Source organism: Sorex araneus, chromosome 6 (assembly GCF_027595985.1).
Source record: "Sorex araneus isolate mSorAra2 chromosome 6, mSorAra2.pri, whole genome shotgun sequence".
Classification (NCBI taxonomy): Eukaryota; Metazoa; Chordata; class Mammalia; order Eulipotyphla; family Soricidae; genus Sorex; species Sorex araneus.
In genome coordinates this window covers 125,427,548-125,453,114 of record NC_073307.1, presented here as the reverse complement: position 1 = coordinate 125,453,114, position 25,567 = coordinate 125,427,548, and the positions used below count along the sequence as shown (strand labels likewise).

General features: G+C 35.9%; 1 protein-coding gene across 3 annotated transcripts in view; it reads right to left on the bottom strand.

Moving 5' to 3' along the window:
- GAS2 (growth arrest specific 2) overlaps positions 1-25,567 on the bottom strand; it is a 131,775-nt gene that overhangs the window by 27,286 nt on the left and 78,922 nt on the right. For all 3 annotated transcript variants that reach the window (XM_004607854.2, XM_055143910.1, XM_055143911.1), the window contains one exon: positions 20,865-20,972. In XM_004607854.2, the coding sequence (XP_004607911.1) occupies positions 20,865-20,972 (108 nt within the window). The remainder of the gene's footprint in view (positions 1-20,864; positions 20,973-25,567) is intronic.

Genomic DNA, 25,567 nt, shown 5'->3' with positions numbered 1-25,567 from the left:
ATAATCTGTCAAAAGAACAAATTTGGTTTCAAGGAGAGCAAAGTACATTTGTTGATTTTTTATTTTTGTTGCAGTTGTATTGGGGGGAGGGGTCACACTGGTCAGAACAACACTGTGGAGTCCTCCAAAGAGCGACAGCTCCTTAGTACAGTTTTGGGGATTTCTTATTGAATGTCCCTAGGCTGCTCCGGTGAGAAGTTTCAATTGTAGGAAGTTGGTGAATGGGAGTTGTGTATTCAGTTGTTAAGTGATGAATTGTATATAAAATTTTCTGAGTTTATCATAAGAAGGGAGTGAGCTGTATATAAACTTCAAGCCAATCCAGAGGAGAAAGTGGCGGGTCCACTTCAAGGAACTGAGCAACAGATCTGAATGATAGTGAGGCACACAGTATTCTGGGCACAGCTGATGGTTTACATCTCAGTGTGTCAAGCATTTGAGACATGGGAACTAAGCTATACATCTCTTCACAGGCTAATGCTACAACAACTCAATTTGGACAATAATTTAACCTAAGCACAAATAAATATTCTCTTACCACTGTAGACAAAGGAGCACATCTGGTACCTCTCCCTCATATTTTCTTGTTCTGACCATGGAGAAGTTGTTTATGGATCTATGTTAGGTATCAACAAAATAAGGCCCATGGGCAAATCTAACTCTCATCCTATTTTATACTTTTTTTTTTTGTTTTTGCCTTTTGGGTCTGGCAATGCACAGGGGTTAGTCGTGGCTCTGCACTCAGGAACCACTCCTGGTGGTGCTCAGGGGACCATATGGCATGCTGGGATTCAGACCCGGGTTGACCACATGCAAGGCAAATGCCCTGCCCGCTGTGCTACCACTCCAGACCCCAATATATAAAATTTTATTGGAACACAACCATACCTGTTGGTTCCATTTTGTCCAAGGATACTTTTCAGCAAATAACAATAGAATGGTAAATTTTATGAAAGTGCATGGTCCACATAATTTAAATATTTATTTTTGACCTTTTCCTATTGGACTGTTGGCTTACGTGTTTATTGTCTCTCCCTCCAATCTCCAAGAGTGTGAATAAAAGACTACTTTGTTCACTGATCTAACATGATATCAATGCCAAGGACATAAAAGGGCTAAATATCTGTTGTTGGTCTGAATGGTTAGCACATACCCAGACACACATCTGGAATCATTGCTTTCTGGATATATATGTACAGAAATCATACAAATAAAATTGCAAATGGCCAAAGAATACTCAAGAGAGGACTTTTGGCCCAAGGATCAGTTTTCATAGAAATTGCCTTGGTCTCACTGACGGACTTACTGGAGGCAAAAGATTATTTTTTATAGCTCTGCTATGCTAAACGAAACACATACTAAATCACCAGGCAGGCCGGGAATGCAGAATCTGGGAAACATCTGGCAAATAGGAACTTGGTGCAACGAATTTCTAAAAATTTCTTGAGAGGAATACCAGTTTATACCTTTCTATATTAAATTGTTTGACTACTGTCAATTGATATTACCCAGAGTTTCTTTGTTTAATGCTACAACCCCCAGACTACTTTCATTTATTATTCTTCAATTTAATAAGTACCTTATCATTTTATGCTATGCAAAATTCTCACTAGAGAAGCTAGTTAATAAGTGGAAATTCTAACCTACTGAAACCCAGCCAGTTCCTTTCTGCCAGGAAGATTCTGCCAAAACAAGCCAAAATCAGCAAGTTGATTTTCAGTTATTCTGTTTATGAAGCAAATAGAAACATACCAGTGTTTTAAGCTTAAATAACCTAAATACCAAGGTAGATAGGTAACTTAGTAAATAATTTATGTGTCTTATATATTATAATTTTTGTTTAAAAAGTCTTCATTCTATGTTATCACTCTCAAAACTTGTACCACAAGCAGGATTCGATCTCTCCATATTTACAACCTTTCAATTCATTCTCCACCCTAAACCCCAGCAATTTAAAATTCAATTTATACCATCCCTCCTCTTCAAGCAAACCTTCAAAATCATGAAGTTGCTTTCTGGGACTGGCCCAATGTTTCAGAATAGAAGTGTTTTTCTCTGGTTTCTGTGTACCTAGGGAGCAACATGTTCCCTTTCCCACATGCTCTTTCTCCCTCTTACCCTCCTTGATGGGCAGAGAGTCTCTTGACCGCACGCCTGGCTGTCTTCCCCGAGGCCCCTCGGAGGGGATGGGCTCCAGCTTCCCTCCCCAGCCTGAGCAGAGCTCCTGGAGGCCGAAGACCACTGGAACCGACCTACAGCCATGCTGGAGGCCCCTCTCCACACGTTTGGACAGGCCTCATGCATGAAGGTACGGGCAGAGGAACCCAGGTGTGTGTAATCCCATCAATGGCCAACATCCAGAGAGAGACTTAAAAGCAAGCTCTCAGAAGATATCTTTAGCCTGCTTCTCCCTCTGGGAGAAACTGGCAGTCTTCTGAGAGTTTCCTGCCCACATGGGACAACCTTGCAAGCTTCCGATGGCGTATTCATATGCAAAATCCAGTAACAAGCTGGATCTCATTCCCCTGACCCTGAAGAGCCCCCAGGGCAACATCGTTGGGAGGGCCGAGTTAAGATGGACTTCTAAGATCTCAGGGAAAGGAGGAAATGAGATGTTACTGAGTCCGCCCGAGAAATCGGTGATTAGCGGGATTTCATGATCGATTGTGACCCTCTTTGATGACAGCACCTCTTAAATTGTGCGTGTTTGCCAGATGGAAGGAGAAGCACCCTGGCAGTGCCCAGGGCTATTCCTGCTTCTGTGCTCAGGAGAGTCCCCTGTTTGGACTTGGGGGACCTTACGTGGTGCTGTGGATTTAAACTGGGGTTGGCCACATGCAAGGGATCATACACTCTGTAATGTTTCTCTGACCCTGCAGCTCTCATAGATAGATTTTAATAGATCTGTCCTCCTTTCATTGCCTTCACTGGGGCTTTGGGGTCTCTGTGTATGCCATGTTCTTTCTTACTTTACTCAAAACACTTGTCCTTCTACTGTCTGACTAACATCTGTTTATTTCCTGAATCTCATCTTTAGAATTCTCTTTCTCCTGATAGTCTCCCTTGAATTCTGATGTCCAGATAAGTATAAAAATCCTGTGATAGACAAAATAAGGAATTCCAATGTGAAGTGCAGCACAATGAAATAAATCAAATAAATAAATAAAAGGATAATGTCAGTCTATATTGACTTTGCTATCTACCAAATTTGGTATCGCAAGTATAGCTTTAATGACTCGGATATATTTCAAAGGGAGTCTCTAAAATAAACATTCAAATATTTTGTTAATAAAAGCTAGTTTTTAAAAAGTAGGTGAAAGTATTCTATTTAAAACAACACCGTGACTATTTTTTAACTAAAGATATATATTAATTTGAAATTCCCTCTCTTTAAGGAAATCACATAGAAATGATGGAAGGTAAGCCACTTGTGTAGTTCCAACTTCTAGTAAGATAGCATCTGTGGTTATACAGAAATATTAGAAACCGAGTAAATAGGCTTGGAGATCATTAACTATGAAATTGTACATAAAATGAAAATGGAGCTTTGATGTATTTAACTGGGGAATGTCTGGCCAGCAAATACTTGGTGGAGGCATTCGTGTCCAGGTGCAGCATTCTTGAAATCAGGCCTGACACTGTCTAGGAAATTCTTGGTACTTTTTCACGAGGAGGAGGAGGAGGAGGAGAAGGAGGAGAAGGAGGAGGAGGAGGAAGAGGACGAGGAGGGGGGGAGAGGGGAAGTAGAAGAAGGGAAAGGGAAAGAGGAAGGGAATAGGAAAGGGAAGGGAAAGAAGAAGGAGGAGGAGGAGAAGGAGGAACAGATGGAGGAGGAGGAGGAGGAGAAACAGGAGGAAGAGGAGAGAAAGGAGGAGAAGGAAGAGGAGGAAAAAAGAAATGATGAGTATGGAAGGCCTAAACTCCTCTGAAAGTCCTTCTGATTTTCTACAAGAATGAGAAGCGGGGCCGGAGTGATAGCACAGCAGGTAGTGCGTTTGCCTTGCACTCGGCCGACCCAGGTTCGATCCCCGGCATCCCATATGGTCCCCTGAGCACTTCCAGGGGTAATTCCTGAGAGCAGAGCCAGGAGTAACTCCTGTGCATCGCCGGGTGTGACCCAAAAAGGAAAAAAAAAAGAAAAAAAAGAAAGAATGAGAAGCTCAACTCTTACGTTTTTTCTGGATATTTTAGGACTGGAGCGATAGCACAGAGGGTAGGGCTTGCACGCGGCCCACCTGGATTCAATTCCTCTGTCTCTCTCGGAGAGCCAGGCAAGCTACTGAGAGTATCCTGCCCACATGGCAGAGCCTGGCAAGCTACCTGTGGCGTATTGATGTGCCAAAAACAGTAACAACAAGCCTCACAATGGAGATGTTACTGATGCACTCTGAGCAAATAGATGAACAATAGGACGACAGTGCTATTTTAGGATTTTAGGAGAAATGCTCATAAGAAACAAGTTCTGCTCTTCATTTAGCATGTTTCATTTCAGTTGGGATAACGACTCTATTGTCATTCTGTCTTTATACAAATTGATAAATGAGGAAGTGAAAATTATGCAAAGTATGTAGCAGTTTATTATTTCTCTTCTCTGCGGAAAGAATGGTGGGAAAAGAAGATAAAAGAGTCGTGTATGGTTTTTAGCATTTGCCCCCAAAGGAAATGTTAATAGTCCCCAAAGTACTAGAAGATTGGCTCCATTACACGTCCTATACAATCCAAGATGCTCCAGAGGCATCAGAGACTTAATCTAACACTCACCAAAATCACAAAAAGCCATGTGAAAAGCCATCACTAGGCTTATCAGAAAACTGCATTCCTGACTTTTTAGTTCAGTCTTTCCAACTGAAAGACAAAGAGAACTTTAAAGTAACTTTTATAGGAGCAGTATAACAATTTAAGAAGCTATAAAAACAATCATTCTTTAAACAAAAAGAACCTATTAGTTAATACCATCCTATTTAACCAACCATCACCTAACTATTGAAAAGGGAAATGTCACAAACAGCCAACAAGAGGGGTTCTATTACCTTCTATAATAAGTGGGGGTGAAGTCTGTCAGATTGGGCGTAGCCTGGGGTTTTACCTTCATTTAATATTAACTTGCTTTGGACACCTTTATGCATTGTCTTTCAACAGGTCCGAGGAATGTTGTCTGGTATTTCTGCTCCCCAACTCATCATGTACTTTGATGCTGTAGACCATTATCAAGTTTTAGAAGTGACTTTAAGGGAACTTAACCTCTTTTGCTAACTTGCCAACTATTGAAATTAGTAACCTATCACATCAATTCTATGAATCATTCATAGTACATAACCAATAACATATTGAAAAGCATGTATTTTACAAAACAACAATCTATTTCCTAATCTATCCTTTGCACAAGATACTCACTCATGTATTCATAAAAGAATAAAGAAATACATTATGGGTCAGTAAACGCAGTAAATAATACTGTAAAAATGTAAATGAAGTTAAATTTTTACAGTGTGTTCAAGATACAATTATCCTGTTTGAGAAGAATTTACAGATGGATCCTTTCTAATGATTTTTATATAAAAAACAAAACTCAAAACCTATTCAAGTAAACCGTTATTCCTAGATTTTAACTATTAACACAGAAAAAGAAAACAAAAAAAGATGCTCAAATTTATGTCAATAATCACTCCGATTCTCTTTCATTTTTACTGTGTAAAACAATACACACAGTTAGAAATGTGTCACTAATATATGTGGGAGGTAGAGTATAGTATCATGAATAGAGATTTGACAGAGATTCATGACATTCTATATGCATTTAAATCATAGTGGGCAACTGGTGTAATTGGAATAGAGTTGAAATATTCTGAGATTCTATGATACATTTTCTTTGTGTATTAATGTATTTTATATTAACAATGAGGATGATCTAATACATGAGTGTTAAACACAGGCTTATGTATTTTAATAATTTTGAACATAAGCCCAATTAAGAAACATACTGGAAAATAGAATTTGAATACAAAAATAATAGAATTACCAAATACTACCTGCCCTCCATCCACAATAAATTCCAGATTGTCATTTATTTTTCACGGAGTCTACATGGTAACTTCAGAGGAGACAACATTTGAAATACCTCACTAATACAAAACAGGTAAATTATTAACTTGGAGCTTAGGTTACTTAACTACACTTATCTGACGGAGGCCAAACCCCACAGTAAAAGCAAAGTGGAGAGATTGTCCCCTTACTTATCTAAGTAATTACCTTAGATTTCTGTTTTGCTTTGGCTGTGGAGACATAGTCACAACCATGAAGACCCTACTGAAACAAGAAGATATGACGTTCATAAAGTGTTCTCCATCTCCATTGAAGAAAGACACAGGAACATTACCTGAAAATGCAAACTGAGGTCTTTTGTAACAAAACCAAACCAAATATATTCTTTCAAGTTCAAATGAGAGTCATCACTATTATATTTCTTCATAAGTTCTAATGAAAAAATGTTGTTATATAAAATCAAAGTTATCTAAGTGACAACTGAAGCATTTAGTTTGAGAATCATAGCCTGTATTAGTCACTGACATCTTACTATTTTAGTTTGTTTATTTATTGGCTCAGGGCTTACTCCTGGCTCTGAGCTCAGGGATCATTCTCAAGTGGACCATAGGTGGTGTCAGGATCGAACCCAGGTCAGTTGCATGTAGGTAAGCACTTTTCCATCTATAGTATCTCTCTGGTTCACCATTTTAAAACATAAATGGAACTACCTATTTTTTGTTTGTCCTTTGGTTACTTGTACCTTGCTCAGGGCTTTTATCATAAAAGACACTTTCAAGAAAAAAAAAAGCTGAAAAGGTGTATGATGAATATATCTTGATTCTATAAGTCCAAAAAAAGAGCCTCTGAAGAATATTTAATGAAGTCCAAGAAAAAATTAAGTAAATGACATTTTTTATTTTCTGTATGGAACTTTTTATTTGGTAATGATATCCTGCCATCTTGTTCTTATTTCTACCTATTTAGCTCACTCATGGTGGTTTATTGCTTTAATTCAAGGTTCTACCATCATATTTACTTGCCAAAAAGTATGGATAACAATGAACTCTACTATGTTCCTTATGTTATGATTGAAACTATACTTATGCAGCTTCCTTAGCTCATATCTCAATAGTCCTATACATAGAAGCGTTACACTTATTTGAAATGTGACACACTGAGAGGTGTTCAGTTAGATTTGATGATGTTCCAGATTCTGTGTCTAAACTTCAAAGTTTCAAATTAAAGGCACCTTTGGGAAACATTTATTTTCCTTTACATACTTAGATACTATTATGGTTTTAACTTCTTTATCTATTACTCCAAACCAACTTCCCTTTAAATTTCAAAATATTTCATCTTTACATTTCTTCTAATTTATATATACAAATATGTTTGCCAACAGATCCATGGATACTATACTACATGAGGAAAAATTGTATTCATTCTTTGATACCCAAATGTCAATTAAAATTTGGGTTTCTCTAGGATTCTCTCAACGGCCACTGGAGAATTTATTTTTGATATAGGATGCTGAGTAAAAAGATAAAGGATAAAGGATAGCTAAATTCTCTAACCTTGCTTATGAGCCACTCATTGCTTTAGTTCTGCAAACACTTCTAGTTTCTTGTCATGCTCACTACAGAGGTGTTTTTTTGTTTTTTTGTTTTTTTGCTTTTTGGGTCACACCCGGCAATGCACAGAGGTTACTCATGGCTCTGCACTCAGGAATCTCTCCTGGTGGTGTTCAGGGGACCATATGGGATGCTGGAAATCGAACCCGGGTCAGCCGAGTGCAAGGCAAACGCCCTACCCGATGTGCTATTGCTCCAGCCCCTCACTATAGAGTTTTAAGGAAATAGGGAACAGAAAGGTGGTTTGCAAAAGTAACCATGAAATACAAATTTTATGACATACCAAGAGTGTTCCAAAATATCTCTTTGCGTAAGGGTGAATTTCACATAAGCCTAGGTAGGTAGGGAGTGAAACATTCATAAAATGCCTCAGTTTGAATAATATTTTTATCAACTCAGAACTTATGAAGACCAATATTATAAGAAAAATGGATCCAGAATTTGACAATGTTTTCCTCAATAGCACGTCGACAGAAGATGACAAATGAATGTGTTATATTTGTCTGAAGACTGCAGTATTACAATGACATAGTTTAAAATCTCAGACTTGATGCCAAGATAGATGTTTTTAAAGGTCTGTACTTCCCTCGTCTTCAAAAAAGGCCCGACAAAGGCTACCCAATTATAACTCCCCAAATATTTTGTGAGGCTAGATTTCAAGAAAATATGACAATCACGTTCATAGTGAAAGTCAGAAACTGTCAACCAAAGCGTCAGTTTCTGGGAAAGTGTTTTTCAAAAGATAGGAAAAAAGTGCTCTTACACAGTGATTTCCTGAGCAATTATATTTATTTTCCTCTATGAAATTGCAGTCCACTGCAGTTTGTCTACAACAAGAACTAGATTATAAGAACTCTTGAGTTGGGGAGCAAACTCCATTTCTCCATAATAGCCAAGAACATTAGCAAAACAAAGTGTGAATCTAGTAAGAGAAAACAAAGAGAAAGATGCAGTAGAAGAATAATGATGTGATAATGGATAAGTATCCTCCCTTTAGAGAAACAGTACAAATATTGAAGAGTCGGTTAGGATTTTCTAGTAACATCAGGATTTGCAGCATATAGCAAATTGAGTCCTAATCCTGAGACAAATATGCATACTGAATCTTTATACCTGTTCCTTTCTAAATCTACTTAAAGACTTCCTCAAGGCTTAAGAAAGCTTCAAACAAGATGGCAGGAAATGGCAGAATTAAAACAACATACAACCAAACTTCACATAAAAACTTTGCACCAGTAAAACTGGAACATACTATTCCAAATAGTTAAAATTTTGATGTGAACAGGTAAGATCGTGCAACAAAAGGCTTAGCAGTTTAAGTGAAAGAGGCATCTGGTCTGAGAACCAAGACTCTTTGTTTTAACAGAAACAGAAATTCACTGTCAAGTTTGAAACTGCAAGACAAGGTCTGAAATGACCATGCCACATAGAAAATTAACTCACTCATTTTGGGAAAATATGTCACTAATTAAATGAGTCCTCATTTATTGCAGTCAAGGTTATAATGACAAAATTTCCACCACACCGATTACACTGAATGCAAACTCAAGACAGCCACATCTGCAAAACACCTTTTGAGATGAATCTGGCATCCTGTTTATGCAATTTGCGCCCATGAGAGATTTATATATACATTTTGTAGTGACAAATATTTCACAGGTTACTTTTTGTTTGCTAGAAGAATCATCAATAATTCAAGAATACATTATGCATAATTGCTTCATTAATTTCTCTTTGCAAAAGATCATTCACATTTTCATGATTAAAAATTATTCACATTTTCATCAGAATGGAGCACGTAAAAATGCTCCATCTTGACATAGTGAAATGTTTTTGTTGAGAAGATTATCAATCACTGGATCACTGTCACTGTCATCCCGTTGCTCATGGACTTGCTCGAGGAGGCACCATTATTAACCATTAGTAATGTCTCTATTGTGAGACTTGTTGTTACTGTTTTTGGCATATCAAACATGCCATGAGGAGCTTGCCAGGCTCTGCCAAGCAGGCAAGATACTCTCACTAGCTTGCCGGGATCTCTGAGAGGGATAGAGAAATTGAACCCGGGTCGGCCGCGTGCACGGCAAACGCCCTCAGGATCAATCTCTTACAAGCTGGTTTCCCTTAGAAAAGTTTCTAATTCTCTGTTATCTTCAGCTCTCAGGTTAGTAAGATATTGTGGATTATCATACTGAATTTTATCAATTATCATAGCACAGAGAGTAGGGCGTTTGCCGTGCATGCGGCCGACCCAGGTTCGATTTCTCTATCCCTCTCAGAGATCCTGGCAAGCTAGTGAGAGTATCTTGCCTGCTTGGCAGAGCCTGGCAAACTCCCCATGGCATGTTTGATATGCCAAAAACAGTAACAACAAGTCTCACAATGGAGACATTACTGGTGCCCACTTGAGCAAATTGATGAGCAACAGGATGACAATGACAGTGATACAGTGATCATAAAAAATAAATGAAATTACGTCTAAGTGCCTGTAATTTAAAAAGTACTCGAAGTGCCAGAAATGTGGTTCAGTGGAAAGAGTAGTGGGTTAAGCCCTGGCACCAGACAAAAGTTAATAATTTAAATAAATAAAATAAAAACCATTGAAAGTAACATAAAATTTCTCACAATTAATTAAAAGGATAAAATTTTCTTTTAAATATACTTTAAAATTTATGGCAACATTTTGATTATATTTTTCCTTAAAAATAAAAATTAATGTTTAGGAAGCTAATTTTTAGGAAACATTTCAAAATCAGTACTTAAAACAAAAAATTTTTTCACTATGTTCTTTGTATCAAATCTTACTTTGACTCTTAAAAGTAAAACATGTAAAAAAGTCTATTTCATCTCCTAATGCCACAATAATATACTCACAATATCATTTAATATTAAGATAATCAAATTAGATATGTTTTATTCTGACTGCATAAAAGCATGTTGAAAGGGTTAGAAAGATAGAACAGGAATTAAAATTAATGCCTACATTGGGTGCCAATACTGATTTAATCCCTGCACCTGTGAGACTCCCAAGCAATGCTGGGTGCAGCTGCAGAAGCCAGTATGCACTGTAGTGGTGGCCCTAATAATGCTTGGTGCTGCAGGGTCTGACCTGCACTGTATCCTCAGGCCAGGGATCTTGGATGGGCCTCCAGGTCTCCTGAGCACTGCTCAAAAGCCTCCTCCTGCCAAACTGAAAATTGAAATTATCATTGCAACTAATTAAGGAAATTTTCTTGTATCTTGATTTATGGGCTGGAGCAATAGCACAGCGGGTAGGGTAGGGAGTTTGCCTTGCACGAGGCCGACCTGGGTTCGATTCGTCCATCCCTCTCAAGGAGCCCGGCAAGCTACCCAGAGTATCTCGCATGCACAGCAGTCTGGCAAGCTCCACGTGGTGTATTCGATATGCCAAAAACAGTGACAAGAAGTCTCACAATGGAGAGATTATTGGTGCCCGCTCAAGCAAATCAATGAGCAACGGGATGACAGTGATACAGTGCTACAGTGATCTTAATTTATAGAGCAAGTGTTTTCTTCTGGAAGACTATGTAATCCTAGTCAATATGGGGGCCAGAGAGATGGTCTGAAGACAAGCTTTGCATGCAGGAGGCCCCAGTTCAGATCCTTGGAATCACATAATCCCCCTGGGCAATACTGGGAGTGACCTCCAGACACTAAACTCGGGTTGCCCCTGAGCACCACTGGGCGTATCCCCCAAACAAAAACAATATTGAAAAACAATCAATAAACATATTGCAGAATGTGAGAAACATTTTTGTTTGCTTTTTCTATAAATGTGGTTTGTTGACTATTTTGTAAGACACTTGGTTACTTGGATACTTTCTTCATATTCTTCAATAAGAACTGGCTATTACATTTTAAATTTTTCCCAATGTACTTAGGCAAAATAAATAAATTAAGAGCTTCATACTAAGTATAGGTTGATTACCAATAAATGCCAGAAATTGAGCATTAATACAACATGAAAAAGGACTCATCTGAAATAGAACAGATAACATCACAACTAAACCAGATCTGCTGAAGTTAAATAATTTAGTTTACTTTTTTGGTTTTGTTTTGTTTTCTGGTTCATACCTGGCTCTGGGCTCAAAGGTCACTCCTGGAGAAACTTGGAGGACCATTTGTGGTGCTGGGGATGAATCCAGGTCAGCCATAATTACATTTCTATCACTGGTCCTCTACGAATGGTTTTATTTCTTAGAGTTGTGCCATATTTGGCAAGTAATTAACTCCTTAAGCTTAAAGCTGTTTACTTATTGCTAAACTCAAGACAGCAATTTTAGATAAATCAAGATAATCTTTAATAACAATAGCAATATTCATCTCAAATACTTGGGAGGGCTAAATACCTACCAGTCAAGGAAAGTACATAGAAGATCACCTGCCACAGGTGATTATTAGCAGTAAATAGTATATCTTTAATAAGTGAGAAAATTAAATGTTCATTTTTCTCATAAGTTTTTTTTTGACTAGGTATTTAAATGTTGGCAGAGAAAACTCAATTTGAAAGCTTTTAAAATCAGAATGCCAAATTTTTGCTATTTAAAATAGATTGTTTCATCTATTGTCCTAATATTTATTCTAATATCTTTTCTCTGTACATGTGTATATTGACAATATGTATACATACACATAGCACAATAAAACATATATACGTGCAGCAACTTTATCATAATGTCAGGAAATCTACAGCAATAAAGATGAGTAGGTATGCAGATCATAATGCTTGCGCATTTCCTCAATGAAGTCATTTAGTTTTCCAATACTTTCCATTTAAACAATTCTGATTTATTGCTAGTGAAAAGACTGTGCATATTCTACAGATAACACAATAGCAAAATAAAATTATCAGAGGTAAAGAGTCATAAATGCAATGCAGAAAGCCAAGTATGGCAAAATTTGCTGATACAGTTGAAAAGTAGTAAAAATGCTTTTTGGCTCAGAAAAAAGACCATTTTTAACATTTACTAACTGCTAGGTAGACAATAATAGAAAATTATTTGAGAAAAGAAATCTTTGGTTTTGAGCTCTTATGTATTCAACATTTTATATACCTCAACAATTTAGAGGAAGAGCTTAACAGTCTACCTTAAAGAAACAGAGTACTGCCCAGTTATTTTACTTAATCTTTCCATTCTTATAAGAGAGATCGAATAGCAAAATTTCTCTTGCTTTCAGTAATTGTGTCCAAAACTAAACTAGGTGAAATCTTGAACAAAAATTCATTTAAATTTTTCTTTAAAAAAGCTTTTCAACTTTAAGGATAAACCTCAGAAAGAAAAAACTCCAACATCTCAATCCATTCCAGTGATGGTTAATCGTTATTTTTTATTTTGTATTCATCCAAGAGACAGGTCTTCCTTAGAGAGAAGAGGTCAGGAGGATTATTAGCATTTGTAAAGTCCTTTGAGAATTATGTCACCAAAGTGTAAATTATATTCATGTTGTTAGTCCAACCTCACTGAAATTGAATAAATTAAACTAAATAGAAGTGACTTTAATGAAGACAAAATATTATTTTAAATTGTTTATCTGAAATGAAAGAATTTGAATGCATCATTTAATTTTATTTATTTTTTTGCTTAATTTTTTTAAACACCATGATTTACAAAGCTGTTCACAGTAAAACTGTTCTAGGCATACACTGTTGCAACACTAACTCCACCACCAGAATTTGAATATATTTAATATGCTATTGCTTGCATTTTCTGAATTAGTGTTCTGTTTGAGGCAACAAGAACAAAACATCATCCAGTCTATTAATCTTCATGTAATAATAACAGTCATATTTTTTATACCATAGCACTATAAATATTGTATGAGATTTTTGAAAATATGATACAAATGACCACTTTTTTTCTACAGATGTATATACAATATTACATAGTTTTGAAATAATAATCACTGTTTACATGCATTGCTAGATTAAATGTGGGGCTTATATCTATATATTTTTTTAATAATTTTTAACATTCAGCTGCTGAGTAATAGCTGCTTTTTCAAATGTTCACTAAGATAAATGGAACTTTTAATCTCCATGCTCTTTCTTTAAATCTCCTTTGCATTTTTACACAACAGCTCATTTTTCATTACCAGGGAAGGTATGCAATTTGAACCAGGGTTCTTTTTACTCACAGTAAATCAATATGTGTCATAAGAGCAGAAAAGAAAGTAATATCACTTCCTATCATTGGACCTTCCCTTAGAGCATGTCCCAGAAGACATTCCCTGGTTCTGTTGCTATAGCAACAGAGCTCTAGTGCCTCTTGTGCTTTGGTTTGTTAGAGAGTTGCTTTTCACCACACAGGTATAACCCTGAAGAATTTTTATGGTAAAGAAGAAATTACAAAGACTCAATAACAATGTGTCTGACCTTTACATTGATCTGAGATGATTTAATTCAAAAGTAGTATAAGAACCGATGACTCCATAGCATTTCAAATCCCTTTGCTGTTTTCCAATTAAATTATTTATTGTTTTTCCCTTAGACTCTTTAAGAAGACACATTTTTTCCAATGTGAAAAAACAATACCCTTAGCAATTAGAATGCTAGCATGGAACTTCATATAGCCTTGCCCAATTATGAAGATCTGCTATAAAAATATATTGTTATAATACATTATTCATATAATACATCTTCTGACTTCTATTAAAAAGATATAAAGACAGATTAAACATAACACATCCTATATATAGTTCAATTAGTTTTGCCTATTAAATGAGATGAGCTACATAAATTATTTTAAACAGTATCTGGCACCAGTAAATACTTAGTAATTATTTTATTTTTAAAAATACTGTATTTTTAGCTATTAAGAAAATTACACCTTTACAGTAATAACTATTATACAACTGTATTATTCTTTGAATTTTGAATATTTGTAAAACAAAAAAGATATTTTACAAATGAATCTTAAATACAAAAGTTGCAGAACCTGTCTAGAGGATTAATCTTGGGAACACAATATGTGTAATTACTATCTTTCTCAAAAGGAGGTATATTTGAGTACAATGTGTGAGGGAAGACAGCGATATGTACATGTACATGTATATGTTGTCATATATATGGTTATAGGACTGATAAAAATAATTCTTATTGATTTTTCTTTGCTTGTTCTTAGAAATATTTCTAGTTCTTTTTCCTGAATAAAGATTTCCAAATGCAACTTCAAAGTAAAAAATAAATAAAAAATTCAGTATAGTGTTTTTCAGTTGTTTGTTAAAGTTTGTGGGATTTAACTCTGAAAAGATACAGACAACTGTGTTTTTCAAAAATTGCTTCAGTGTATACTGTCTTTGCCAAAGTATGCTTTCACAACTTACTAACCCTGGATAAGGAAGTAGGAAAAAAGTGGAAGAGGGAAAATTTTTCCCGTCCAATTCTTCTGAAAGGACTGGAGCGATAGCACAGCAGGTACAGCGTTTGCCTTGCACGAGGCCAACCTCGGTTCAATTCTTCCATATTCTAGAAAAGCCAGGCAAGCTACCAAGAGTATCCCGCCCGCATGGAAGAGCCTGGCAAGCTCCCTGTGGCATATTCGATATACCAAAAACAGTAACAAGTCTCACAATGGAGACATTACTGGTGCCCGCGCGAGCAAATCGATAAACAACTGGACGACAGTGGACAGTGCTATAGTGTTACTTTTGAAAATCTTTCCTGCATGCATCTCATTCTGTTGATAAGTAGATCACTCTCGTAGACTGAACACTTCAAGAAATCAGAGAATCAAATGTAAAGACTCAGTATTGCTTAGTGGTAAAAAGCATAAATTAAGCAATCACGGTGCCAGAGAATTAGTATGGTGGGTAGGGTGTTTGCCTTAGACTTGGCCAATCTGGGTTTGATCACCCGTACTCCATTTGGTCCTCTAAGCCCTCCAGGAGTGGTCCTTAAATGCAGAGCCAGGCTTAAACCCTGAACACTATTGGATGTATCCAACAATTAAAAAAATTAAAAATCAAATCGCTGAATCCTGCTTTCAATGCTCAGTAGTTTATACATTTTGGAAAACATTCAAGTTCCATAGTCCAGCTTTTCTGTTCTGTAAAAGGGGAATGTCAACAAAAATTTGTTGTTGATTCACACTCAGGATGAGAGCGCAAAGTTTATCATGTGCTCCAACAGAGACAGCTAAACTGCAATAGCTAGGAACTGGTGGAAGAAATCTTTAAAATATCCTGCCCACATTTACTCTTCTTTACAGAATAGCTTTGAATATCTTCTGGAATAATCATTCCTTGGATAACAGAATGTCCAATGTTAATGCCGTTCAGAAAACAGTGTTCTCTGAACGGCATTAACATATAACATTAGGATAGAGACAGATTATAATTAACTGGCAAAAAGTGTTTTTCGCATCAGTACCCAAAGCAAATAGCACAAAATGTGCTGACATTTTATAAGGCTCCTGACCTCACAAAATGTCAGCGACTTCTGGCTTCCTTGGCCAACTACTGCACTCAGTGTCCCAAAACCAGGATTTTAGAACAATAATGTTCAAATGTAAAAATATTGTCCTGGGGATACTTTATAAAGTCGTTTACATCCATGTTTTTGCATTAGAACAGATAAATGTATCACATTAGGTTAGTTTTAGTCACTAAAAACTGAACCTTAAATAACAAGATATCAAATGATTAAAGCTTTAACCACCAAATAGAGAGAAAACACAGTTTAGCTCCTTGATAATCCTATTAAAAATGGTCATTACTTAGGGAGTAGATGAATGTATAAATGCTTGCTAGTGTTAAATCTAAACAATGAGCTTTTAAAATGGACAGATCAAGTAATAGAGGAAGATAGGCAAAAGTATGTTTCATCCAAGGGAAAAGTATGCTACAGTTTACAACAAAATACAAAATTCTTTCTGGCCTAAAAGTTTCCATGATTCCACAAACCCCTGCACTTTCTCCAAAAGGTAGGGAGCTTAGTCAAAAAACCATAAGAAAAGATAAAGTAGTCAGAAAATAATGTCAACCTCTTATAAGGTCTTTTAATTGTTCCCAAATTCATAACTATCTCAAATTGCTGATTTATCTCAAAGAATTTTTAATTTTTTAATATCAGAAATAAATGCATAATTGAAAGTTACTTATTTAAAAATTTTAACAAAAAATATTTTCAATTATTTCTGTTCTTTAATCATAGTCACACGTTATATTTTCACATAAACATTTTTATATGTAAATACAATTTCAAGGTTTTCCTTTTAGCATACTATCTTTCCTTTTAGCATACTATACACTGAGGCCTTCAAATAATAATTTTCAGTTCCCGGATGATGAGATTCTCTCATGATCAGATACACAAGCTACACACATGTTTTATAATAGTTGCCATTCCTCAGATAGTTTCATTTTTAGTTGTGGATTAAAAACTTCTTATCACAGCAGAATCATCTAGAAGCCTTGATGCAATATAAATTGGCTGAGCACCATTCTCATAGTTGTAACTAAGGAGGTCTGGGTGAGGACAAAGAATTTATAGAGCTCAAAAGTTTACAGATCATGCTTATGCTACACATTCATTCAGGTATTATTTTAAAAATTTCTATACTCCCAAACTTTTATAGCTTTTTATACCAATGGCAGATCAATAAAACTTTAAAAAGAAAAAAAAGGAAAAAAGAAGAGTCTTCCAGCTATGTGGCAATCCTCCTGGCCCTTGTATCTACTGTGCTTGGGTGTCAGCCTCATGTGATGTTATTCTATACTCCATAAATGAATGCAGTCTTTCTATGTCTGTCCCTCTCTTTCTGACTCATTTCACTTAACATGATAATCTCCATGTCTACCATGCTGAAAGTAGATAATGGACCAAACATGATGACCTCTCAGTGTCTGTGTTGCAAGCCATAATGCCCAAAAGTAGAGAGAGAGTATGGGGAATATTGTCTGCCATAGAAGCAGGGGGAAGGTGGGAAAGGGGGGTTATACCCGGGATATTGGTGGTGGGGAATGTGCACTGGTGGAGGAATGGGTGTTTGATCATTGTGTGATTGTAACCCAAACATGAAAGCTTGTAACTATCTCATGGTGATACAATAACATTTAAAAAAAAAAGAGTCAGGGACATAACTCAAGAGCACATGATCTACATGCTTGAGCCCTGGATTTGATTCTTGGAACTTCAGTTTCCCTAACACTTCCAGGTATGACCCCAGTGTCTCCCAGCTCAACTGCATCAACAATCATTACAATTTCTTGCCTGAGTAATTGAAGTGGCTGTCCCATTTGGCAGATAATGCCAGGAATACCCCTGAACCCTGTGAACATTGTTACAAAATAAAATAAATGCAAAATAAGTATTTGTTCTTACATAGAATATTATCATTGTCAAATTGGTGTTGACAAACAATACAAACATTTTTATAGCATCGAAGATATATTTCTAAAAACTCTTTCCTATTTGCTTATACAGATTTATATGGCCAATTTATATGTTTGTGTGTATATCTGTGTGTGCTTGTGTGTGTGTCTGTGCGTGTGTACTAGAAGCTTTAGTATACAATAATTAGCTGTATAAACAAAAATAAATCAAAGAAAATTATCACTTTTTCTCCTCACCAAATCATAACATTTGACCAGAGACTTACTTATATCTCAAAGATGCACAGAGGCACAGCATGGCTAAACAGCACTATCCAAATTTATGTTGCTTCTCTGTTCTCAGCAAGAAGGTTTTATCCTTATTGTCCAAAATCAAATCACTGAAAATTAAGTAGCATGTTTATATCTTAGAAGAGAATAAGCATGCATCTGTATTACACAGATAAAAAGTGCATTTGACTCACTCATCCAAGGAGCACTTCAAAATAAAGTTGCTAATTAGAAACTACAGGGAAATAATCTGTCTTTGGGAAATTGTTTTTGATAAACTGGGAAAAAGAAAAACCCACTATGGTGGGAAATCATTAGAAAGTTTCCCTAAAAGCCATAGTCAAAAATCTCAGATATTCCTTTGAACTAAAGAATACTTCATTCCTGGGAAGAAACTAATTTCTTACCAATAAGTGCAACATACATATATTAACAAAAATGCATAGGTTAGAATAGAGAGGAATTGACAAAAGCATATATGAATTATATATGAAATGTATCTATTCATACACTGGTCTTAAAAACTCAATAAGACATAAATATGTATATAGTTGGCAAAGTTACCATTTGCAAAAATTGTCTCTGGCCTCTTTGTGGTTTGCATATATGCTTACAGTTTTAATTGCTATCTGTTATATTATATCTATTTGAATATAGAAAGAGAAGCAATATTAATACACATAATAATCATAAAATTATAAGCAATTCAACAATTCTTAGAATTTTGTTACCAATAAAATGTTTGTTATGTTGAAAAGAATAAAATCTAGAGTAGTGGTAGATACAGACTCACTAAAAAAAATCTTGTGTTTATGGCTTTGTGAGAAATAGTTATTTCTGAATCAGTGATTTGATAATTATTTAATCTTAAGTAAGAGCCACTTCAATTATCTTACCCTAAATATCTCTCTATATAGACAGGTTCATTATGAACACATAAAAACACAGATGCTATCAGAATTACCAGAAAACTTGGAAATAAATGCTAAAAATCATGCTAAAAATAATGAATATATATATTCATTATATATATAAATGGATAATATAACTACTAAATGCCTCTACTTATGTATTTATTGCATAGTAAACATGATCGTAATTGGCAGCCTCAAAAATGATGGATAAAGATTAAGGTGTTTCAATGTTAAAAATTCAAAGCATAGATATTTACTACAGAAGCGATAAAGTGGACATTTATCTAGTGAATCTGAGAATTTGATTACAGAGACTGATAACAATTTGATTGTTCAATAACACTTAAGATATTAGCAACAGTGATCATAAGGTCATTTGAAAATCAATTTAATACCTCTGAGATTTTTTAATTCTAATCATCAACTCCTTATAATGACTTAGTGTAGAATGACAATCAATGAAAAGTTTATTACTCTTATAAATGAAAAAGTATCTGCCCAAGTTTATTGACATCAATGAGACATTTTAGTTTATCCGTTCAGTGCAGAGGAAGAAAGAGGAAGAAAATATGCAATGACAGGAGCATATGGCCCACCTGGAAGATTACAACTCCTGCACTCACAGAAGAGGTAAAACGCATCCCTGTATAAGCAGAAACATAAAAAGGAGGCTTCTAAGAATCACTCTACCCCTTAGACTGGAGACGGCATATAGCAAGTTAAAAGACTGGAATTCCAATGAACATTCATAAATGGCTATTTCCTTCTTTGGGTATAGGCTTTAGTTTCCAATTCAGGCAGCATTAGAAAGTTCTCATTTAAAAAGATAAGTTTTTTAAGTGGGTAAACTTTAAACACATTGTTAAAATGCTGTTCCAAAACATCTTTTACACTTGCCCAATATCTTTCTTGGATAATTTATATCACAGCTATTTACTACTGGTTCATCTGTTATCTTGACTATAAACCCCACAAGCAAAAACTCTGAATGTTGAACCGGAAATTACTAAAACTGTTAATGAAATCTTCTTAGGACTTGAATTATAATGGTTATAAAACAGAGATGAGTAAAAGTGCAAAGTTCAGAGACTACCAAATCATTCATTGTTATAGAACCACATTCATTTACTCAAACGCAGAAAACTAAGCAAGAAATGGTAGCCAGCATTTAGTGTTACTTTAATGAGCTTTCATTATCTTCACTCTGGTTCAAGTTGTTATCAAATAATTTTAAAGTTATCCAGGATCAGTCATGAGATCATTTCTAAAAGCTGAACCTTGAGAAACAAGGGGAGAATCCAGTTTTTAAATTCCTACTGAGGGGTGGGAGAGTAGAGATGAGAGAAGGATTTAGTTAATTTAAAAAGAAATGAATATAATAACTTAAATAAATGTATAAATTAAAAATATGGGTTTTTTCATCTAATGTATTTCATTCATTTAGTGTATGTGTGTAGGTGAAAAGAAACAGTTCCATTTATTTGTCTCTTGGTAATAACTGCATTTGATCCCTTAGAAAAATCTCACCTCATGTTTTCAAATCCAACTTGAAGTACGCCAAGAAATATTTCTTAGTTACTGGTCATATTTTCGTATTTACCCTGCAACACCCAACTCACATTCTGAATATTCTCAAAACAAAAAAGAAATGAATTGAAATGTAAAACATTACCCTAATGAAGAGGATTTTTTCTCCCACTCGGTATCGTCCTTGAGAAAGCCTTTCCACACAGAACTTGGTTGGGCATTTGCAAGGAGGATCTTCAGAAATACGTTTCACCTGAAAAAAGAGCAGACAAGTTCACTCTTAACGGGAACTCATTTTGATTAATTTGGCGTATGGGTTCAAAGGACCTTATGCCATTAATGTCTTTAAATGTATTCTGTATTACTCTAGTATGAGGTGCGCACAGAACGCCACATTAAATCCTAATTGAGTAAAAGTCAGACCCTAAATGAATTTTCTAAAGGTCAATCAGTGCACTAAGGCATAAGCTGAATGGGGGAAACGACAATGATTCTGGAGGAAAATGAAGAGGAAAAAATACTGATAGGTAGGGATGACAAGCTGGAATTCTCAGTTTTGTTTGGGGCCATTTCTGACTCTGGGCCCCTCCAGGTCAGCACCTCAGGTCATGCATCCCCCACCAGCAACCTTGCTTTCTGAGTTCCGAAGAGAGCCTCAGTGGACCTGCATGCACCTGTTACTTCAAGCTCTCTGATGCCAGACCACTGCATGTTAGTCCTCCAGGCCATCTTTTTGCCTGTCCACCCTCACACATCCCAGAGATTCTCAGCACTTAACTCTGCCCTCCACTGTCAGAGCACTAAACCACTATTTCTCGAACCTCACACTGTAGACGCCAATCTCTCCAGTGGAAGCCGACAATCTTGGGGTACCCCTAACTTCCTCTAGAAACTAGTTCCTTCAGAAAGCAACCACCAGAGTGAACGACAGAGTCACCCAGAGCATAAAAAACACAAGGAGGAAACAGCATAAAAGTCCACTAAGCTTAGCAGTGAATATAGTAGCCCCATAGATTATCCCACGACCAACCAACCAGATCTGGAAACAATCAAATAATTCATTGAAAGACAAAATGATGCAGATGTGTAATGAGATCAAGGAAACGGTAATGCAGACATCCAAGAAAGTATGAGAGTGGAAATGAGAAAACTAACTTCAGAAGTGAAAGGCCTGAAGAGTATGGTAGATGAAATAAAACTCACAATAGAAGAACCTAAGCAGCATGGTGAGAAGAGCATAGGAAAAGAGTAGTGAATTTCATGATAAATTTCAGGAAATCTCAAGAAAACGACAGAAGATGGGAAAAACTTTGAAAAGAAATTAACAGTACTCCAGCGAACTATCAGATAAGTTCAAGAGAAACAATCTAAGACACATCCATGTTCCTGAAGAATAAGATGGTAAGATGGAAACAGAATGGCTAGTAAGCAAAATCATTTTGGAGACTTTATACACATAATATATGTCCTCTAACACTGAGCCACGTTGTTTTCTAAAAAACAAGAGAGGGTCGGAGGAATCGAACGAAGGTCAGCCACATGCAAGGCAAATGCCCTACCCTCTGTGCTACCGCTCCAGCCCATATATGACAATACATATATATATACACACACACATATATATACATATATATATTTACCTACTCCATACTCTTTAAAATGGTGCATGATTATAGGGGTGAATGATAGTACACTAGGTAAAGTATTTGCCATATATATATGTATATATGCCTACATATATACATATATATGGCAATATATGTGTACACATATATGTACACACATATATGTACATATATATATGTATATATATATATATGGCATAGGCATCCCACATTATTCATGCCCCCTAAGCCATACCTGGAGTAAGCCCTGAGCTCAGATCCAGAGTAAACCCTGTGCACAGCCAGGTGTGGTTCAAAAACAAAACAGAAACGTATGATCTAAATTCTAAGCACGCTTGTTTATAAATAGTTTTGACTATTTGAAGACAATTTATAATCCGTGAATTTAAGAATAAATTTTATTTCTCTTTTCCCTAACTTGGGATCTTTCATGCAGTGTGTCATAACTGTCCTCTCTTTTAAACTAACCAACCAAACAACCCAAGCAATAACTTCCCATGTTTTGTGCCAAATTTTCATGAAAAAAAAAATAAGACAAATCAAAATACCTGCTTTGAGAATCTGAAATGAGTAAAATAATTTAAGAATATAAAAAAAATTGTTTGGATATCCCTCATCCAAACTCTTCCATAATGATTTTATGGTTCCCAGAGATTTTTTTAATTAAAGAAAACAATTTAATTCCATGTCTGATTTCAATCAGAGAAAAAAAATCAATGTGAAGTGAAACATAGAAGCCTATCTATGTGAAAGATGGAGATGGGTGTAAAGGATTTAAGGGGATTTATCATTACTATCTCTAGAATAAGAGGTGTTCCAGAAATAATGGAATATAAAACATTTTTGGCAAATCTAGAAGAGGTGGAAGAGTTCTGAAATAAAATTAAGAATTATATAATTGTGCCTCAGCAAAGATACTTACATTAAAAACAAAACAGGGCTTTGACTTTGGGAAAATAACAAAAAAACCAACTTCAGCAAAACTATTGCCATTATTTTTTCCTGCCAATATATACACCTAGTTATTTTTATCATGGTAAGTTGTTTTTTTTTTTTTTTTTGGCTTTTTGCCGTTTTGGGTCACACTTGGTGATGCTCAGGACTGACTCCTGGCTCTGCACTCAGGAATCACTCCTGGTGGTGCTCAGGGGACTATATGGGATGCTGGGAACCAAACTCGGGTCAGCCTCGTGCAAGGCAAATGCCCTACCCGCTGTACTATTGCTCCAGCCCCTATCTTGGTAAATTGTTATTGGTTATTAGTTAACTTTGATAGTCTTTAGTCTTTGCTAGATTGTAGGTTACTTAAGGCTTAAAACTTCATTTCTTTTTGGTGGTAGGAGGGGAGTAAGGAGTAGGGGGAGGAGGGATATCTGTTGGTTCACTATGCGTATTCCTGACTCTGTAATGAGGAATACTTCCTGGTGGGGCTTGAGGGGGTCATAGGAAATGCCAAGTATTAAACCCAGGTAAGTTACATGTAAGGCAAGAGTCTTAAATGCTGTGTTATCTCTCTGGCCCCTTATCAAAATCATAAATTCCTAATTATGAAGCAAAAGACCTTAATTGCACAGATGTCCAATAAATGCACATTGAAAATAAATGAATGGCTAAATAATAAAAGATATCTAAAAGACTATGGGGAAACTAGTACACAACTGTCTTTTCTTTTAAAAAAATAAAAAAGAAAAAGAAAAAGAAGAATACAACTGTTTTTGAAGAATCTCAAAACTGATTTTCATTGAAAAATGAGAAAATGCCTAAAATTGCCTAATTTAGTTAATAATTAGAATCATCCTTTTGTGTTCAGAACTATTTCCAAAACATTATTCTTAGTTCATAGATATGTCCACCCACTCATTCAAGATTAACAGTATTCTTTCCCTAAGGATTTAAAAATATATTTCTGATTATAAGAGGTATGAAATTAGATAATGGTGCTGTCATTTTATTTCTGTAATAGTGAACCTCATTCTGGAATGAGGCCTGAATTAGAAAGACAATTAACGTAAGTTCTATTTTCTTTTTTTTTAATTTTTTTTTTATTGAATCACCATGTGGAAAGTTACAAAGATTTCAGGTTTAAGTCTCAGTTATGCAATGCTCGAACACCCATCCCTTCACCAGTGCACATATTCTACCACCAAGAATCACTGTATACCTCCCCCGCAACCCCTCACCTCCCCAGACCCCCACCCCGCCTGTGTAACTGATAAATTTCACTTTCCTTTTACTTTACTTTGATTACATTCAATATTTCAACAAAAAACTCGCTATTATTGTTTGCCCTCCGCAAAGTCAGACCTGCTGAAAGGAAGCATTTGGTAATTTGTTTTCCATTGCTGAGAATGAAAAGATATGAGGTCGAGAGGCCACAATAGCACCCGCACAGTTTTGGATTCCTGTATTTTAGTATTTTAGTAACTAAGTCCAGAGAAATTTCTGCCAGAAATTGCATCACTGCAAACTTGTACCTCTCTGCTACTTTATATTCCACATATGTGTGCAATCTTTCTGTCTGTCTCTTTCTTTCTGGCTCATTTCACTCAACATGATACTTTCTATGTTGATCTTATATGCAAATTTCATGACTTCATCTTTTCTGACAGCCTCATAGTATTCCACTGTGTAGATGTACTAAAGTTTCTTTAACCAGTCATCTGTTTTTGGGCACTCTGGTTTGTAAGTCCTATTTTCAGCATCCCTTTTATATTCCTTTGGAATTCTCTTTCTGTCCATGATTTAGAAGGTATTTAAAATATATATTAAAATATATCTATCTACACTAATGTTTATGCCATTGCTAGAAGTAATGATTTATTTATTAATTCATTAAGAAGTTCCTTGAGAGGGGCTGGAGTGTTAGCACAGTGGGTAGGGCTCTTGCCTTGCACGCGGCCGACCTGGGTTCGATTCCCAGCATTTCATATGGATCCCTGAGCACTGCCAGGAGTGGTTCCTGAATGCAGAGCCAGGAGTAACCCCTGGGCATCGTAAAGTGTGACCCCAAAAGGCAAAAAAATTTTTAAAAGTTCCTTGAGAAAAGGAGATAGGAAGGAAAGGAGGGGAGACAGCAGAAGTTCTCTGAACATCCCGAAGAAGACCAGACAGTGAGCCTCATAAAATAACTTTAAGCTGTATTTTTAAACTATGCATGGCATGATTTTACTGCCATGTAGAAGTTCAGCAAACAATAAACCGCTATTCAAGTGGTTCTCTGCTA